Raw genomic sequence first — 17,187 nt, forward strand, 5'->3', positions numbered from 1 at the left:
AAAAAAAAAAACAAAAACAAAAAAAACCCCAGTTGTTAGCAGAATTATAAAACGCTTAGTTTATCAGATGCAGCTGGAGGTGACCTGAAGAGATTCCGTTAGGGTGTGTCTCTGCGAGCCTCCATAGGTAAGAATGCTAAAGAGTGGACAGATCCTGCCTATTTAAAGACAAGTGACTTGGGAGAAGTCTTGTGACCTTTGCTCTCTAAAGCGGGGTCAGCTGGATAGCCTGGGCTACCTCCCCCACCTTAAAGGTGAAATAGTACACACAGCCTCTACTGGCTGGGAGAGCTCAGCCTGCCAAGGGGACAGGGGGGACCTGGACGTTCGAGAACGACCTCTCTCCCGCTGGCTCTCGCTCTTCCTTTTGGCTTGTTAGAACTTCATGGAAAGAGCTCCGGATAAGAGGCAGAGATTCCCTCTTTGGGCTTACGGGAGCCACAGAGCGGCAGCTGGCAGGACACAGTTAAATCAGTATTCTAGGAAGGAGAGCCAAGGGGCCCTCTTGGGCTTGGAGGAGCTCAAGAGGAAGGTAGGCCAGCTCTGTAGAATGACACAGATAGGAAGGGGTTTCTGAAGAGCGGGCAGTTTAGTTGTAGGCTTATCACTAGACATTTTGTACATAGTTCAGAAAATAAAATCACCTCACTGAGCCAGCAGGTTTTTACCTCAGTTAACATCTCCCGTGTCTTTATTGGTATAGATATTTGTTAAGTTTAAAAGAATAAATATTACAAGGAGACAATTTCTGAAGCTTCCCCAGGCTACCAGCTCTGCCCTTCATCTTTGGGGAGCAGCCTCTTTTATGTGACATTCTCCTGAGAACCCAGTGCCAGCATGCAGAAACTCCAGTTCCCCATGTGACTGAGCTAAAGTGTTTCCCTATACCCCACCCCTCCTTGCACTGGAACCCGCTGAGTCCCTCCACAGTGTGGTGGGATTCTGGGTCAAAGAAACCACCTGCTCTAGTTCTTTCTTACCAGGCCCCTCCCCCAGCCCCCCAAGCTCCCAGGAGTGTGACCGAGAACCTAGCACCCTGACCAGGCAAACTCCTGCCCTCCGTGAACCTCAGTTTCCAGAGCGACCGCACGGCCTCTAACAGGGACCAAAGAGAGCACAGACATCTACCTGCCACGTAGGCCAAGAGGATGCCAGTGACAACCATGAGCTGCACGCAGGAGCCGAGTAGTCCTCGGACGGCTGGGTAGGCGATTTCCGAGATGTAGACCTATTGGTGGTTAAGGTGAGATTTCACTTGGGCTATAGGCCGGCAGAGTGCCCCTCCCCATTTCCTGCAGATTTTTAAAGAGGATGTGGGTAACGGGTTGCCACTCTGTGTGTGAGCCCTGAGAGGAGTGAGTGCAGAGCTCCCCTACACTGGTTTGATTGATTGATTGAATGATTGATTGATTGAGATAGAGTTTCGTGAAGCCTAGGCTAGCCCCCTGAGCTGAGGATAGCCGTGAATTCCTGATCTTCATGTATTTACCTCTCACGTTTTGGGGTTACAGGCATGTGCCACCAGGCGCAGCCCAGCACACATTTACACATTTACATTTGCACAGATGTAAGTCAGAAGGAACGACTTCTCCCTTGCTGGCCGACGTGTCCTTGTTCAGCCCAGTCCTGCTAGGAGTGCCATCACTTCTACTCTCAGGAGTCACTAGACATTATCCATACACACTTCTAGATTATCCCATGCTTTATGCTTTAGTTAAAAACAAAACAAAACAAAACAAAAAACCCACAGATCTCCAGTCTCCCTTTCCCCTAGCTCCTTCACACCTCCAACAGATGAAAAGCAGGGGGTCATGGAGGGATGGATGGTCATCCAAGTGTGTGGTCATAGGTTGCTGGTGACCCTCAGTTTCTAGGGTCTAAGTCTTTCCAGACACCATTCCTGGGCCAGCAGTTTCCTGTGCAAAGGCCACAGCCACCTCAGGTCTAGGCCTTACTTTACAGGGGAGCATGGAGGCTGGGAGAGAAGCCTGTGTCCAGGTAAGTGGTCCAGGTGTGTGGGCTGCAAGGTATATATAGCCTTCGCTGCAAGCAGTGAAGGGAGCCTGCAGCCTATCCCAGGGACAAACCAGAGGAGAACTGCCCAGTTAACATGAAAATAGGGGCACAGCATACAGGGACACCACCATTAGTAGAGTAGAAGATCAGTGAGGAATAGCTTCACTGCTGACCCACTGCCCCCTGCCTGGCAAAGGTCATCTAGGAGGCCCAAACCACTCACCGGTGCCACTAGTGAGGCGACTCCGCAGGCAAGGCCGGTGAGGAGGCGACCTCCGAGCAGCATCCACACGTCCCGGGCCGCGGTGATGACGGCAAAGCCAGTCACGAAGGGCACGGTGCAGAGCAGGAGGCTCAGCTTGCGCCCTGCACGGTCCAGGAGCCAGCCGCCCAGTATGCCTCCTGCCGCAGCGCCCAGGGTCACGACGGCCTGGGGACCCGGGACGGGCTGAAGAGGAGGCCACCAGGGACCATGGCCCACGATCCCTCCAACCCCACGCCCCTCAGTCTCAGAGGAAAGAGAATGAGGAGGATCCTGGGGTGCGGCAGAGAATGGGGGACCCAGGATTCCCCAGAGGGCTCACCCCGAACCAGGAGGCCGCACTGTCTCCGAGGCGCAGGGCCGGGGGTGCGGTGCGCCGCAGGCTGGGGATGGCGGGGGAGCTGTAGCCGAGCGCGAAGCCGAAGCTGAGGGGGCCCAGAGCGGCGGCGAAGGAAGCGAGGAAGACCCGGCGGCCGCGGGGAGCCCTGCGGGTACAAGGCGGGGCGTGAGCGGTACCCCGGGCGTGAGAGTGGCCGTGGCCCCCGGGAGTCCGCACCTGGCTTCCGGTGGCCGCAATAGCGGCTGCGTCTCCTGGGGGTCCTCGGGCGACATGTCAACAGGGTCTGACTTGCGAACTGTCGTGGCTCGGGCGAGCGCGGCCTCCGCGGCAGGAGTGACCAATAGGACGCTAGAACCCGGTCCCCCAATCAGAGCTGGCCAATGGAAGCACGGAGCCGGTCGCAAAGCTCAATGGAGCTGAACTACGCCCGGCGATCCAAGCATAGGTTTGCAGGGAGTTGTGTCCCGGGCCTGGGCACGATTGTCCAATTGGAATGTGGAATGAGTCTGAAGGCGTGGCCCATCAGGTCTGAACTTGCCAATGAGAATGGAAAAGATTGTTTGGGTGTTTTGTTTTTGTTTTTCCCTGGGGGAGGGGGACGACGGAGGTGACAGTGTGCCTGTGCACGTTCGAAGTAAACTTTCCTGAGTTTGTTTTTCCTTCCACCAAGTGGATCCTCCGGATCGAACGGAGGTCGTCAAGCTTGAGGGCAAACACCTTTACAAGCAGAGTCATCTCGCTGTCCCTGTTTTGGTGGTTTCTTTTGCTTTTATTTTAAACTTTATTTGTATGAGTGTTGTTTAAATGTTTACGCGCGCGCGCGTGCGTGCGTGTGTGTCCCATGCATTCCTGGTGCTGATAGAATTCAGAAAGCGTCATCAGATCCTACAGAACTAGAGTTAGAGATTGTTGTGAGCCGTCATGTGTGTGCATGCTTGAGACCTGGACCTGAGCCCTCTGCCGGAACAAGTGTTCGTAAGCATTGAGCCATCCTTTGTATTTTTACTTTTATTTTGTTTTAATTTTTTTATATGGAGTTGTCTCTAAATCTAGCCTCCACTAATGAGGGTAGTAGTAGGTCAGCGATGGATCACAATGGCTCCGGCAAGACTTCCCACCCTTATTACCCACAGTTCTCTGGAATAAGTTCCTCCCCAACGTTGACTTCTGCCTCAGAGAGCCTCAGGATGAAAAGGCTCCAAGAAAACTCTCTTGGGCCACCTGCTCTTATCCTTGGACTTTCTGACATTGCTCTGGTGCTTCTGGTAGCAGCTCACCTTCATCATGAGTGCTACAGTGTCTAGGATCCTGAGACGGTGAGGACTGTGTCAGGCAAGGTCCCCCATTCCAGAAGTGGGACAGAGTAGAACTTAGTGATTTCCTTGTTCCTTGGTTGCCCCACGATAATACCTAGCCTTGGGATCATCTCCATCTTTTTCCCGCCCCGAGTCTCCCTGTGGTTGTGTGCCTCCACTGCTCTGCTTAATCACTGCCTTTGTGGCAGCTTCATCCGATGTAGAAAGAACTGGCGAGAGGCACCTACTCCTCCTCTGTGCCTGGGTGTCTTCATCTCTAGAGAGCTGTGCCCGTCCTGTCCATGCAGTGGTTTTATGTTACTGCAGCCACTCAATTGTAGCAACCAGCAGTTTGAAGTTTTAATCACAAGACTATCCTTAAAGGCAGGCAATCACCTGCTTGTGCTTCTACTAAGTCTCCTGCTTGGGTGATAGATCTTATCACTGCTCTGAAATCACCTGCTCTTGAAATCATCTGCGTCAGGTTTCTGGTGTCTGCAGAGTAAAGGCCATGGATGAATTGCATCCAGACCGGGTACTTCGTACCCGAGCAACTGGCTCAGCAGAGTGGCTCATGTAGAAGGGACGCTACAGTAAGCACAGCTAGCAACAGACTTCTGAGTCATGGACACCTATGAACCACTGGCTAGTGGTATCCCTTCCCAAACTGAACCAGATATTGTCTCTAGAAAAGCTCCCCGGGGCTGGTGAGATGGCTCAGCAGGTAAGAGCACCTGACTGCTCTTCTGAAGGTCCTGAGTTCAAATCCCAGCAACTGCATGGTGGCTCACAACCATCCATAACGAGATCTGGCGCCCTCTTCTGGAGTGTCTGAAGACAGCTACAGTGTACTTACATATAATAAATAAATAAAAATCTTAAAAAAAGAAAAGAAAAGAAAAGAAAAGCTCCCCCAGCCTCTTCTATGAGCAAAGCAATGCTAGCTTGGTGAGAGATCTCTCTCTTGCTTCCTCTGTATCTCCTATACCCCTGTCTCTTATTTGGTCATAGGTGGCTTCATTACTGTCCTTCTGGAAGAATAAATACAGGCTTGATTTTTTTTTCCTGTTTTATCAAGATATAACAACAAAACAACAGGAAAAATACAGGCACAAGCTCCTTAATTTGTATAACAGAAAAACCAGCAGCCAGTAGCCAGACATGTGGCACAAGCCTGCCTCCCATTTAGTACTTGGAAGGTCCAGGAGGAGAATCAAGAGTTCAAGGCAAGCCCTGGCTCCATGAAACTGAACTTCTCCTCCCTAATGCTAGAACAGATAAACAGCAGCCAAGCCCAGCTGGTAGGAAACACTTAGCCTGCCTCTGAGAGACACACAGGGCAGAGAGAGGGACTTAGTCCCACACGTTTCTGGGACTAAGAGAACACAAGGTTTAAGCCATCTACTCTTTTGGAGTCTGTTTTTTTACCTTAAAAGCACACTGTCTGGAAGATGGCTCAGTTGATGCATGAGGACCTGGGTTTGACCCTCTAGCCTTCTTGCAAAAGCAGGTGTGGCAGGGCGTGTCTGTAATGCCATCCCTGGGGCTCATTGGTTATCCAGCCTAGCATAATTGCTGAACCCCCAGACCCTAGTGAAAGACCCCGTCTCAAAACCCAGAGTGCACGGTTCCTGAGGACCTCCAGCCTCCGCATGGAGCCCCCCAAGTCTCCAGCTGGACAAAGGCCAGAACAGACCTAATAAATCTGCTGGTGGGGTTGCCACAGCGTGAAGTTGCCTGTAAAGCCAAAGAGAGTCCAGGCACCTTCAGTCCCTTGTATCCCGCTCAAATGTTGTACAGAAGGGGGAAGGGAAGGGAGTCCTCCCTGTGGTCTGCAAGGAGGAAGGAGCTAGAGCTCTAACCTCTGACACACACCGTGGCATCAGAACTCCGCGGACCTGCTTCCTGTGGGCCGACGATGGGGCCATGTGGGCGTGAAAGGGAATCAGCCACTAAACTGAAAGTGACCTGTGACCTCTGAGCCAGGGATGCTGTTTATTTCATTCATGTCTGTCGCAGTCCACAGTATTTACTGCTTATTTTTCAGGAAGGTGCTTGGGTAGGTAGGGATTTTAAAAATCAGACTTTGTGGAGAACCTGGGTTGGGTTCACAGTACCAGTTTGGGTAGTTCCTAAATGCCGGTAACTCCATCTCCAGGGGCTCTGTCCTCTTTTGGCCTCTGTGGGCAACTATAGTCATGTGCACATACACACAGGGACACGTTGAATACACATATTTTTTGTTTTTTGTTTTTTAGTTTTTTTGAGACAGGGTTTCTCTGTATAACCCTGGCTGTCCTGGAACTCACTTTGTAGATCAGGCTGGCCTCGAACTCAGAAATCCACCTGCCTCTGCCTCCCAAGTGCTGGGATTAAAGGCGTGCACCACCACGCCCGGCACACATAATTTTAAAAATTTATTTTATAAAACATTTTATTATGTATATAGCATCCTACCTGCATGTATGCCTGCAGGCCAGAAGAGGGCACCAGCGCTCATTACAGTGCTTATGAACCATTATGTGGTTTCTGGGAATTGAACTCAGGACTTCTGAAAAAGCAGATAGTATTTATTCTTAACCTCTGAGCCATCTCTCCAGCCCATTAAAAAAGCCTTTTATAAAAATTTGTCTAATGGGGCTGGTGAGATGGCTCAGCGGTTAAGAGCGCCAACTGCTCTTCCAAAGGTCCTGAGTTCAAATCCCAGCAACCACATGGTNGCTCACAACCATCCATAACGAAATCTGACACCCTCTTCTGGAGTGTCTGAAGANAGCTACAGTTTACTTACATATAAGAAATAAATAAATTTTAAAAAAATCTGTCTAACACTTATAAAATGAATTTTGGTAAGTATACATGCATGTATGTATGTGCACCATGTGTGTGCCTCCCGCCCTTGGAGGTCAGAAGAGGTCATTGAATCCTCTGGAATTGTAGTTACAAATGGTTGTGAGATGCCATGTGGGTGCTGGGAATTAATCCAGGGTCTTTGTGGTATGAATGTGGTTGGCCCAGGGAGTGGCACTATTAGGAGGTGTGACCTTGTTGGAGAAAGTGTGTCACTGTGGGGGTGGGCTTTGAGACCCTCCTCCTAGCTGCCTGGAATCCAGTCTTCTGTTTGTCTTCAGATGAAGATGTAGAACTCTCAGCTCCTCCTGCACTATGCCTGCCTGGATGCTGCCATGCTTCCATTTTGATGATAATGGACTGAACCTCAGAACCTGTAAGCCAGCCCCAACTAAATGTTGTCCTTCAAAGAGTTGCCTTGGTCATGGTGTCTCTTCACAGCAATGGAAACCCTAACTAAGAGTCCTCTAATGGGCTCTTAACCACTGAGGCATTTCTCCAACCCTTCACCTCTTTATCTCAACATTCCGATGTATCTCTATGAGGAAGGGCAATTGCTGGGTTCAAAGAACACGGCAGGGGCGTGGGATTCAGTGTGGCAACAGCATGTTTGCCTGGTGCATGCAAGGCCTGGGGATCCATAGCCAACGCTGCAAAACAAAACAAACAAGGCGGACCCACTCAAGCGAGGGGATCTGGACACTCTCAATGACAAGGATGCAGGATTTCCGGCAACACGACCTCCCAGTTGTAAGAGGAATTGTCCTAAGACTCTGACAGGCGCCCTTGCCTTGTTGTTTGAAAGCAGAGGGATCCCCAGGGCTCCAGGCAGGGGTGCGGGGGGGGGGGGGCCACCCCAGTGAACAGGCAGTACCAGGGCCAAGAAAGAAAACTTATTTATATTATAGCAAAATTGAAAAGCAGCATCTTTTTTCCATAAAAGAAACATATTATATGACATAAGTCAAAAGTTTTGAAAAAAATAATTTCCATCTAAACCTATAAAATATGAGAAGGGTTGCAGAGAATAAGAATGAACGTTTTTGATTTATTCAAAGTTTTGATCTAAAACCTTAATGAAATCTACCACCTTTATTACAAGGGGACCAACGGTTCTTGAATGGAAAGAAACAGGGTCGAGAAAGATAGCACTGGACACTGGAGAAGTGACCCAGTGGCTGAGGGTGCCGGAGGTTTGGTCCGTGGATCGCTGCCTGGCCGAAGGCGTGCTGTGTTGAGACTGGACATTGGAGCTGCTTGAACGGTGTAAATCTGCGTAAGAACACCAAGGGTGGCCAATGGGACACAGACTCTATTTCAAATCAATGATGTCTTCCTCAGAGGAGGCCATGAGCTGGAAGGGGCTGCTGCCTGAGCCCGGGCTGCCCTCTTTGTCCACCACAGCATCCTGCTCAGAACTTGCCAAGTGGTTATGGCCCTCGGGATTGGATTCTGATGCCGGACTTTCCAAAATTCCTGATGGGATCCTGGAAGAGAGAAGCTGCACGTGACCTCCTGTGGCCTCCCTAGCACTCTGTGAAGCTGGTCCCTTCTTCCCTGTGTCAATGGCCATGCAGCCTGCTCAGAGCAGTGGCTCAGAGTCCTGTTATCTGTGCCCATTCTTACCATCTAGTCCAAGCCAGCCCTGTGCTGTTTCCTCTGTTCTTGACCCCTGGCAAAGTGGACCTTCTACCTGCCTTTCTACCATTATTTATTATTGTTGTTGTTTGTGTTGTTTATCATTGTTATTTTATGCAAATTGATGTTTGGTATGCATGTATATCTTTATACCTGTGCATCTCTGTGCCCTAAGAGGCTAAAAGAGGGTGTACTGGCTAGTTTTGTGTCAACTTGACACAGCTGGAGTTATCACAGAGAAAGGAGCTTCAGTTGGGGAAACGCCTCCACAGATCCAGCTGTAAGGCATTTTCTCAATTAGTGATCAAGGGGGGAGGTCCCCTTGTGGGTGGTGCCATCTCTGGGCTGGTAGTCTTGGGTTCTGTAAGACAGCAGGCTGAGCAAGCCAGTGGAAGCAAGCCAGTAAACAACATCCCTCCATGGCTTCTGCATCAGCTCCTGCTTTCAGACCTGCTTGAGTTCCAGTCCTGACTTCCTTTGGTGATGATGGAAGTATAAGCTGAATAAACCCTTTCCTCCCCAACTTGCTTCTTGGTCATGATGTTTGTGCAGGAATAGAAACCCTGACTAAGACAGAGGGTATCAGATCCTCTAGAACTGGAATGACAGATAATTATGAGCTACCATGTGGGTACTGGGAATTGAACTGAGTTCTCTAAGATCAAACAATAAATGCTGTTTGTGGGAAGTGAGTGAGACCACCGCTGTGATCCCTGTTTAACCTGAGCCTGCGCACTTGGATGATCCTGTACTGAAGAAAGCAGTTGGAGTTAGTTGGAGCCGGGAGAGGGTTAGAGAAAGCTGTTTGTGAGAGGGAGAGGAAAAAGCTGTCTGGAGAGATAAAGAAGAAATCTGTTTGGAACCTTCCTTGGTGTTTGTGTCACTTTTCTCCATCTCTGCCGGTTGGAGTTCAGGGGTCTGCGACATCTGTTAACTGCTGAGATATCTTTCCAGCCCCTTAATATTATTATTGTGAGCCAGGGTCACACTGGCCTTGAATTTACAATGATTCTTGTGTCTCTACCTCCCAGGTGCTGATATTCCAGGCCTGAGCCATCATGCCCAGCTACTTACAGTGGGCTTACGCTGTTGTTTGTTTAACACTCTTTATTTGCTAGGTGGCGGTGCTGCACACCTTTAATGCCAACATTCAGGAGGCAGAGGCAGAGGCCTGCAGATCTCTTGAGTTCTGAGTTTGAGGGCCACTTGGTCAACAGAGTGTGTTCCAGGGCATCTAAGGTACATAGAGAAACCCAGTCTTGAAAAAGAAAATAAAAGATTCTTTATATTAATTTTCGATATTTGAGACAGGGTTTTATGTTGTAGCTCTGGCTAGACCAGACTCGCCGCCTTGAACTCGAAGATATCTATCTGCCTATGCTGGGATGTAAAGAATGTGCTACCATGCCCAGCCTGGCTTGGTCTGTCTCTGTCTCTGTCTCTGTCTCTGTCTCTGTCTCTGTCTCTCTCTCTCTCTCTCTCTCTCTCTCTCTATATATATATATATATATATGTATATATATGAATTTATTAATTTTTATACCTAATTGTTTATCTGCATGCATGTCTGTACCATCTGAGTGCCTACTGCCAGAAGGCATTGGATGCCCTTGAAGCTGGAGTCCAGGTGGTTATGAAGAGCCATGTGGGTGCTGGGAACTTCGGTCCTCTGTAAAAGCAGCCAGTACTCCAGCCCGTCACCTCTAGCCCCCTTACTGTTTTATGGCACACCTGTGGCTGGCTGAGATGTTGTCTTTATGGTTAGATCTGTTTCTCCACATGTGGCTGAAGCAGGAATGACGTTCGAGCTTCTGTAAGTGGGGTCTCGGAGCCCCTCTGCCCAGGTAGCAGACACCTCACTGCATCATCTGCCACTCTGCCACAGCCTGCAGCTTAATGCCTCGTGGCTTGTGGACCCTGTGCAGGTGGACGGTGCTTGTTCCTCTCCCTGTCTCCCCAGCTCAGTGTGGAGTAAAGCGTCCTGCTTGGACAGTGTTCAGCACAGATACTGTGAGGCAATGAGCATTTATTCTTGTGTCCTGTGCTGCTTTCAGAAGGGGTCTCCCTGTTCACAGGGCCACCAGTTTTGGAAAAAGCCTGACCCTACATTCTTACTAAGTGTAATACTTGGCCCAGGGAGTGGCACTGTTAGAAGGTGTGGTCCTGTTGGAGTAGGTGTGTCACTGTGGGTGTGGCTTTAATACCCTCATCCTAGCTTCCTGGAAGTCAATGTTCTGCTAGCAGCCTTCAGATGAAGATGTAGAACTCTCAGCTCCTCCTGCACCATGCTTGCCTGGATGCTGCCATGATCCCACCATGATGATAATCAACTGAACCTCTGAACCTGTAAGCCAGCCCCAATTAAATGTCGTCATTTATAAGAGTTGCCTTGGTCATGGTGTCTGTTCACAGCAGTAAAACCCTAAGACACTAAGCAATCTCATTTTTGTGTGTCTTCATCAAACTAGTGGGCCAAACAAAAATAGTCCCTTAGGAGTCACTAGTGGGAGGGGGACAAGGAGTGTAACAGGCATGTGCATGTGTATCTGTGTGACTAAGGTCAGAACACATCATTTATGTGTTAAATGTTTCTCTCTAGGGCTGGGTGTGGTGGTATATGTCTTTAATCCCAGCATTAGGGAAATAGGCAGGTAGATCTCTGTGAGTCTGAGGCCAGCCTGGTCTATATAGTGGGTTCTAGGTTAGCCAGGGCCAAATAGTGGGACCTTGTTGAGACAGTGTTGAGACCTGCATTGAGAAAGGCTCTGCATTTGTGTTGACAGGAAAGGAGAAGAGGCTCTGGAGCCCTTCCAGGGTGATACAGATCAGATGTGAAAGGGGAAGGCTTCAGAAGAAGTAGGAAAATTCAAGAGAAGCAAACAGGACAGGTAAAGATTCTTTGTGCCATCCTTCACATGGCATGAATGAAGATATTTTATAATTGATTATTAATAAAATTCACTTGGGCTAGAGAGATGGCTCACTGGTTAAGAGCACTGACTGCTCTTCTGAAGGTCCTGAGTTCAAATCCCAGCAACCACACGGTGGCTCACAACCATCTATAATGAGATCTGATGCCCTCTTCTGGTGTGTCTGAAGACAGCTACAGTGTACTTAGATATACCAATAAATAAATCTTTAAAAAAATAAAATAACTTAAAAAAAAAAGGCAGCTGTCTTTCATGCGCAAACAAGGAACAGAACTTCATCCTTAACTAATCTGTGCAGCCTGCACAACCTATAGGGATATATATCTTAATGTTACAGAATGTACAGTTTTGGCGAGATTCATCCTCAGAGATGCTGAACTGACCTGCTTAGACGCCCTGTGTCATGGATTCCAGGTTATCTTGCCTCCTTCAGCCTTTCAGATGGATCCAGTCAGAACTTCAGTCAAACCCTGAGCCTTCTACGCATACACAGACTGGACAACAGATGCTATAGCTTTCTTAAAGTCTAACCAAATTTTCTAATTTTCCTAACCCTACCCTTTAAAGAATTTTTTTGTTACCCCTGTTCAGTCGGAAGAAGTTATAGAGAGTCGTCAACCCAATTCCCTGGGTTTGGGGGTCTTGTAATGGCTATTTTACAAATTATAAAAAAGTAGTCATTTTAAGGGATAATTTGGGAATGATAATTTTGAACAGAGAGGAAATAAATGGAATTGATTGTTTAGCCATCTCAACTGGTAGAAATCTTTATAATTGATACAAAGTAAAAGTTATAATTTCTTACATTGGTATAAAATTTGTTTTGATATATATTTAAGGTTTTCATGCTATGCATTTCTTATATTGGTACAAAATTTGAGTTTAATAGTTACTCTTAGATAGACATTGTGTCTACACAACTCATTTAAGAATACAGAGCTTAGCTGGGCAGTGGTGGTGCGCACCTTTAATCCCAGCACTAGGGAGGCAGAGGCAGGTGGATCTCTGAGTTCGAGGACAGCCTGGTCTACAGAGTGAGTTCCAGGACAGCCAGGGCTACACAGAGAAACCCTGTCTTGGGGGTCAGGGGAAAAAGCTTAAACCCAGTCCTTCTATAACTGCAATTACAAATTGGTTTTAGATGATTAAGCAATATGAGTTACGGGCCAGATAGCAAACTCATTGTTGTTTTAGATTCTGATTTAATTATAAAAGGGCATTTTTGATATATTTCAATTAGAAATAGCTAAGAGTAGTCAAGGTTTAACAGTTGAGATTACCATATGTATGTATAGTCTTTAAAAACATCAGAAATCCACATAATGTGACATTTAAAGTTATTTAATCACTTGACAATGAGACGTATCTACTCCTCACAGCACCTCTTCTTAGTTCAAAGAAGAATTGAGCATCTTCATGTCCAAGCAAGGTTGCTTATTGTGACAAGGTAGCCAGAATAAATACTATCCAGAAAAAGGACACATTATGCAAAATACTCAACTGTTGGCTCTGCCAAGACAGGGTAAGCAGGTAATTCTGTTTTGCTAGGGTCCGTCAGATGATCCTGGGCCACCATGCTAAGGACTGATGCTACAAGGTCTTGAATAATTAATGGGCTGTCCAGGCAGTCAGCTGTCTCTATGGTTGTTTGAGAAACTATGTTTGGTGCTTCCTAAATACCCAGATAATGTTTAAATAGCTTTCAGATTTCTGACGGGGCTGAGGACTAGTTTAGTCTCAAAATTATACTCAAGTTGTTTAACATTGGGAGAGAAGTTATAGAGTGGAAGACATGTTTTCATATAGCATTGTCAGCTAAAGTCTAACATAAGCCAGGGATAGAATCATAATTCTTTCAGTTAGGAGTGATGGTAGAGTACTTTATCTAATTGACAAATACGATGGACTGGATGTCATTTTTATATCATACTATATAATTTACATAATTGTTATGGTTTTGTTAAATTTATGTCTGGGAGAAGATTTTTTAAAATATTTTTTATTGGACAGAAAAGCTGAGGTATAGAGGGCAGTGCTATGCTAAGGTCCTGTTCCCCAGCTGATTCTTGATCTGTCAGAAAGCCTTGGACCAGTTGCTGGGTGGAAGGTACAGGTGGGACTTCTGGGTCCCTGCAGGCAGAGAGGGGGGGCAGAGTTCTTGATGCTTTGGAGAGAGGAGAACCGGACAACCAATTGAGCTCTCAGGAGGAGCTGGGACCTGTGGCTACTACTACAGACTGGTCAGGGATGATTGGCAGGGGCTAGGTGGGACTAACCACTGAAGTTTAGGACAGGTGGGAGGTATGGAGCTAAGAATATAGATAAAGGGGGCTGGTGAGATGGCTCAGTGGGTAAAAGCACCCGACTGCTCTTCCGAAGGTCCGGAGTTCAAATCCCAGCAACCACATGGTGGCTCATAACCATCCGTAACAAGATCTGACACCCTCCTCTGGAGTGTCTGAAGACAGCTATAGTGTACTTACATTAAAAAAAAAAAGAATATAGATAAAGACTCGTTTTCCAGGTGGGAGATAGCAGTGCCCAGAAATTGTGCCAAGAAGGCAAGCAGAAAAGGAATGAACTGTGTGTGTATTTTTTGTCCTGGGATTCAAGGGAAGCTGGGTGGGGACTGGTATTGCGATCACCTCCCAGAGTAAAGGTGGTTAGAGCTTACAAACTACATGCTACAACCTTTTCTAAAAATATCTCTTTCTGTATTGTTTATTTCTCATACACATGTATGCACATTTGTGTGTGTGCATGCGCATGTGTACAGTTTTGTGTGTGTCAGGCAAGGCTCTAGCTGAGCTGACTCTAGTCTCTCAATATATTTTAGTGAACATTTATTTGCTTGATTGCTGGTAACAGTGTTCTCTTGTCTCAGCCCTGTGGTGTCAGCTGTCCTTTCTGGGATCTTCATAGTGGGGTGGGTACTGACCCTGTAGTGTGCTGGGCTAGTAGACTCTTGGTGTTAGCATTCCTTCTAGGCTTTGCCCCACAGTTACCTGGCAACAGCCAGGTATGCCTGAGTCACTATAAAAGGGGCTTCTTTTATAGTGACTTCTTATATAGTTTTATATAAAAGGCCCCCCTCCTCACTCTCTTATCCTCTTACTCTCTGCCCTTTCTCCCTCTTTCCCCACCCATCCCCACTCTCTCTCCACATGCTCCTGGCTGGTCTCTCCTCTCCCCCCCTCTTTCTCTGCCTTTCTCTGTCTCTACTTCATCTTCAACTCCCCCTCCCCCTCCCCTAAATAAACTCTATTCCACACTATATCTGTTGTATGACTGGTACTTCAGGGGGAAGGGACGCCTCAGCATGGGCCTGTGGAGGTACCTCTCCCACCTCACCATACCTGGCTCTATCAAACATATCCTGGCTCTTTCTTTTTATAAACATAACACCTGGGCATGCTGGCATCCGCTGGCCACCATCCAGCAGAGCAGGGCCTTCTTACCTGTCACTGCTAGCTGACCTCACAGTCTCTGGCTTGGGGCCTCCTTGGCTTTCTTCCAACCGCTTCCGGGTTTTTGATTTGGCCCTTGGTGCTCCCTCTGTCTTGGGTCCACCATCCTCAGAGAGGCCTACATTATAGAGGAAAACCAGAGGCCAGTGGGCCATTATCACAGGCGACAGAAAGTTCTTTGCAAATTTCACACAAGCATATGGTAAGTTTTGATCAAAGCTACTCCACTTCCCCCAGTTTTCCTGCCCACTTTATTTTATTTTAATTTTGGTTTTTCGAGGCAGGGTTTCTCTGGGTAGCTCTGGTTGTCCTGGACTTGCTTTGTAGACCAGGCTGGCCTGAAACTCAGAGATCCACCTGCCTCTGCCTCTGGACTGCTGGCATTAAAGGTGTGCACTGCCTTTTGTTTTCATTGCCTGTCCCCCCCCCCCCCCCCCCCACATGGCTTGGCCAGCTTTCTGTCCTAGTGTGAGAAATCACCAGCATCACTGGTGGGAAATGGTACAGTATTCTCCGGTGTAGATGTAGTTATGATTGACGGATTTAGAAATCTCTTCTGAGAGGGAGTTTCTTCACATTATTTTATAAAATACTATTATTTGTGTGTGTATGAGAGGACAGCTTGAGTCAGCTCTCCTTCAGCCATGTATATCCTGGGGCTTCTACTCAGGCTGTTAAACTTAAAAGGAGTGCTTGAACCCTCTGAGCCTCCTCACTGGCCTCATTGTCCACCCCCTCCCCTTAAAAGATGTCATTTTCTTTCTTTCTTTTTTAAAACTTATTTATTTATTATGTATACAGTGTTCTGCCTGCATGTATGCCTGAAAGCCAGAAGAGGGCACCAGATCTCATTATATAGATGGCTGTGAGCCACCATGTGGTTGCTGGGAATTGAACTCAGGACCTTTGGAAGAGCAGCCATCTCTCCAGCTCCCCATGGTTCCCTTATAACCTCTGGGTTTTGAAAATGATAGATGACCAAAGGTGAAACCGCTGGTCTAGTCACAAGCCATGGGGACAAAGCCTGGCAGCATGATTACCTAGCAGTTCCCTGCGGGTCCTGCTTGCTATCTCTTTAATTTCCATGCGGGAGAGGGACAAGGAATGCGTGACAGGAATGGCAGCGACTCCAAGGCCGATGGAGGTGGGCGGGGTGATGACCTTGGAGACTAAGGGTGATTTCAGAGGTCGCTCGATGCTTCTGCCCACAAGGTTTCTAAGTGGAATCTTGTACAGATTTTTAGACTGAATTTCACCTGAAACACAATTTGGAAAAGACCAGAACTTTAGGCTCATGTAATTATAACAGAACAACTTCTTTCTTTAAAAGTTTTAAAGTACAAGCCCAGCAGTGGTGGCGCACACCTTTAATCCCAGCACTATGGAGGCAGAGGCAGGTGGGTCTCTGACTTTAAGGCTAGCCTGGTCGATACAGAGTTTCGGGACAGCCAGGGCTACATGGAGAAACCCTATCTTAAAAAAAAATTCAAAAAGCAAACAAACAAACAACAACAACAAAACCAATAAACCAAACCAAACTCCCCCAAAGTTTTAAATTACATTCATTGTGTGTGCACAAGTGTCCATGTATGGAGGTCAGACGTCCCAGGACTCAGCGGTCTTCTTCCATCTGTGACACAGGGATCCAACTCAGCTCATCAGGCCAGGTGGCAAGTGCCTTTCCCTGCAGGGCCATCTTGCCGGCCTGGAATAACTTCTTGTTCCTTAGTACCATCAGCATGAAGAAGCTTTCTTCCTTCTTTTTCTATTAATTTACTTTTTTATTCACTTTACATCCCGATTGCTGCAAAGCTTCCCTTTTCTTGAGTGAATTTGATAAAACACACTTGCTGCCAGTTGTGCTTACACAGAAAAATAGTCAAGGCAAGGAGAGCAAGGACCTGCGCCTGGGACACTCAACAATGAATGGTAAAGATGACTGATGGGCAAGGAGTTACCAAAGCCCTTGCTGTTCCAGGCCCACAGGAGTTTGGCAAAGGCCTCTGGGATATCAGCAAACCTAGAGTGACACACTGCGGGCTGAGGGCTGAAGATTTAGCCTGGAAACCACTAGTTCCCTCCATGAAACCCACTAGCACCTCCATGAAACCCACTAGCACCTCCATGAAACCTACTAGCACACTCCATGAAACCCACTAGCACCTCCATGAAACCCACTAGCCCACCCCCCAGGAGAAACATGTGAAGCTTGCAGCTGCATGCCCTCTGGCCCGTTTCTCTCTTCCACACTGAAGCAATGTTTTGCATAACAGGATTTCTTCGGTTTTCTTTCCTTCCTTCCTTTCTTTCTTTCTTTCTTTCTTTCTTTCTTTCTTTCTTTCTTTCTTTCTTTCTTTCTTTCTTTCTTTCTTTCTTTCTTTCTTTCTTT

The 17,187-nt window shown here is 47.5% G+C and overlaps 2 protein-coding genes across 8 annotated transcripts in view; both read right to left on the minus strand.

Moving 5' to 3' along the window:
• The window catches only part of Slc2a8 (solute carrier family 2 member 8), a 9,644-nt gene extending 6,690 nt beyond the window's left edge, over nt 1-2,954 (minus strand). For 2 of the 3 annotated variants that reach the window (XR_003843456.1, XM_021193510.2), the window contains exons 1-4: nt 2,835-2,954; nt 2,601-2,763; nt 2,240-2,446; nt 1,129-1,228 (exon numbers count right to left, since the gene is read on the minus strand). Coding sequence is in view for 2 of the 3 variants with exons in the window: in XM_021193510.2 (XP_021049169.1) it covers nt 1,129-1,228; nt 2,240-2,446; nt 2,601-2,763; nt 2,835-2,890 (526 nt within the window). In the remaining variant the exon portion in view is untranslated. The remainder of the gene's footprint in view (nt 1-1,128; nt 1,229-2,239; nt 2,447-2,600; nt 2,764-2,834) is intronic. The other variant, XM_029536342.1, reaches the window with a different exon arrangement.
• Nucleotides 2,955-7,781: 4,827 nt separating this feature from the next.
• The window catches only part of Garnl3 (GTPase activating Rap/RanGAP domain like 3), a 153,875-nt gene continuing 144,469 nt past the window's right edge, over nt 7,782-17,187 (minus strand). For all 5 annotated transcript variants that reach the window (XM_029536728.1, XM_029536730.1, XM_021192587.1 and 2 more), the window contains 3 exons: nt 15,839-16,054; nt 14,790-14,916; nt 7,782-8,250 (listed from right to left, as the gene is read on the minus strand). In XM_029536728.1, the coding sequence (XP_029392588.1) occupies nt 8,076-8,250; nt 14,790-14,916; nt 15,839-16,054 (518 nt within the window). In that variant the 3' untranslated portion in view covers nt 7,782-8,075. The remainder of the gene's footprint in view (nt 8,251-14,789; nt 14,917-15,838; nt 16,055-17,187) is intronic.

This window comes from Mus pahari, chromosome 3 (assembly GCF_900095145.1).
Source record: "Mus pahari chromosome 3, PAHARI_EIJ_v1.1, whole genome shotgun sequence".
Classification (NCBI taxonomy): domain Eukaryota; kingdom Metazoa; phylum Chordata; class Mammalia; order Rodentia; family Muridae; genus Mus; species Mus pahari.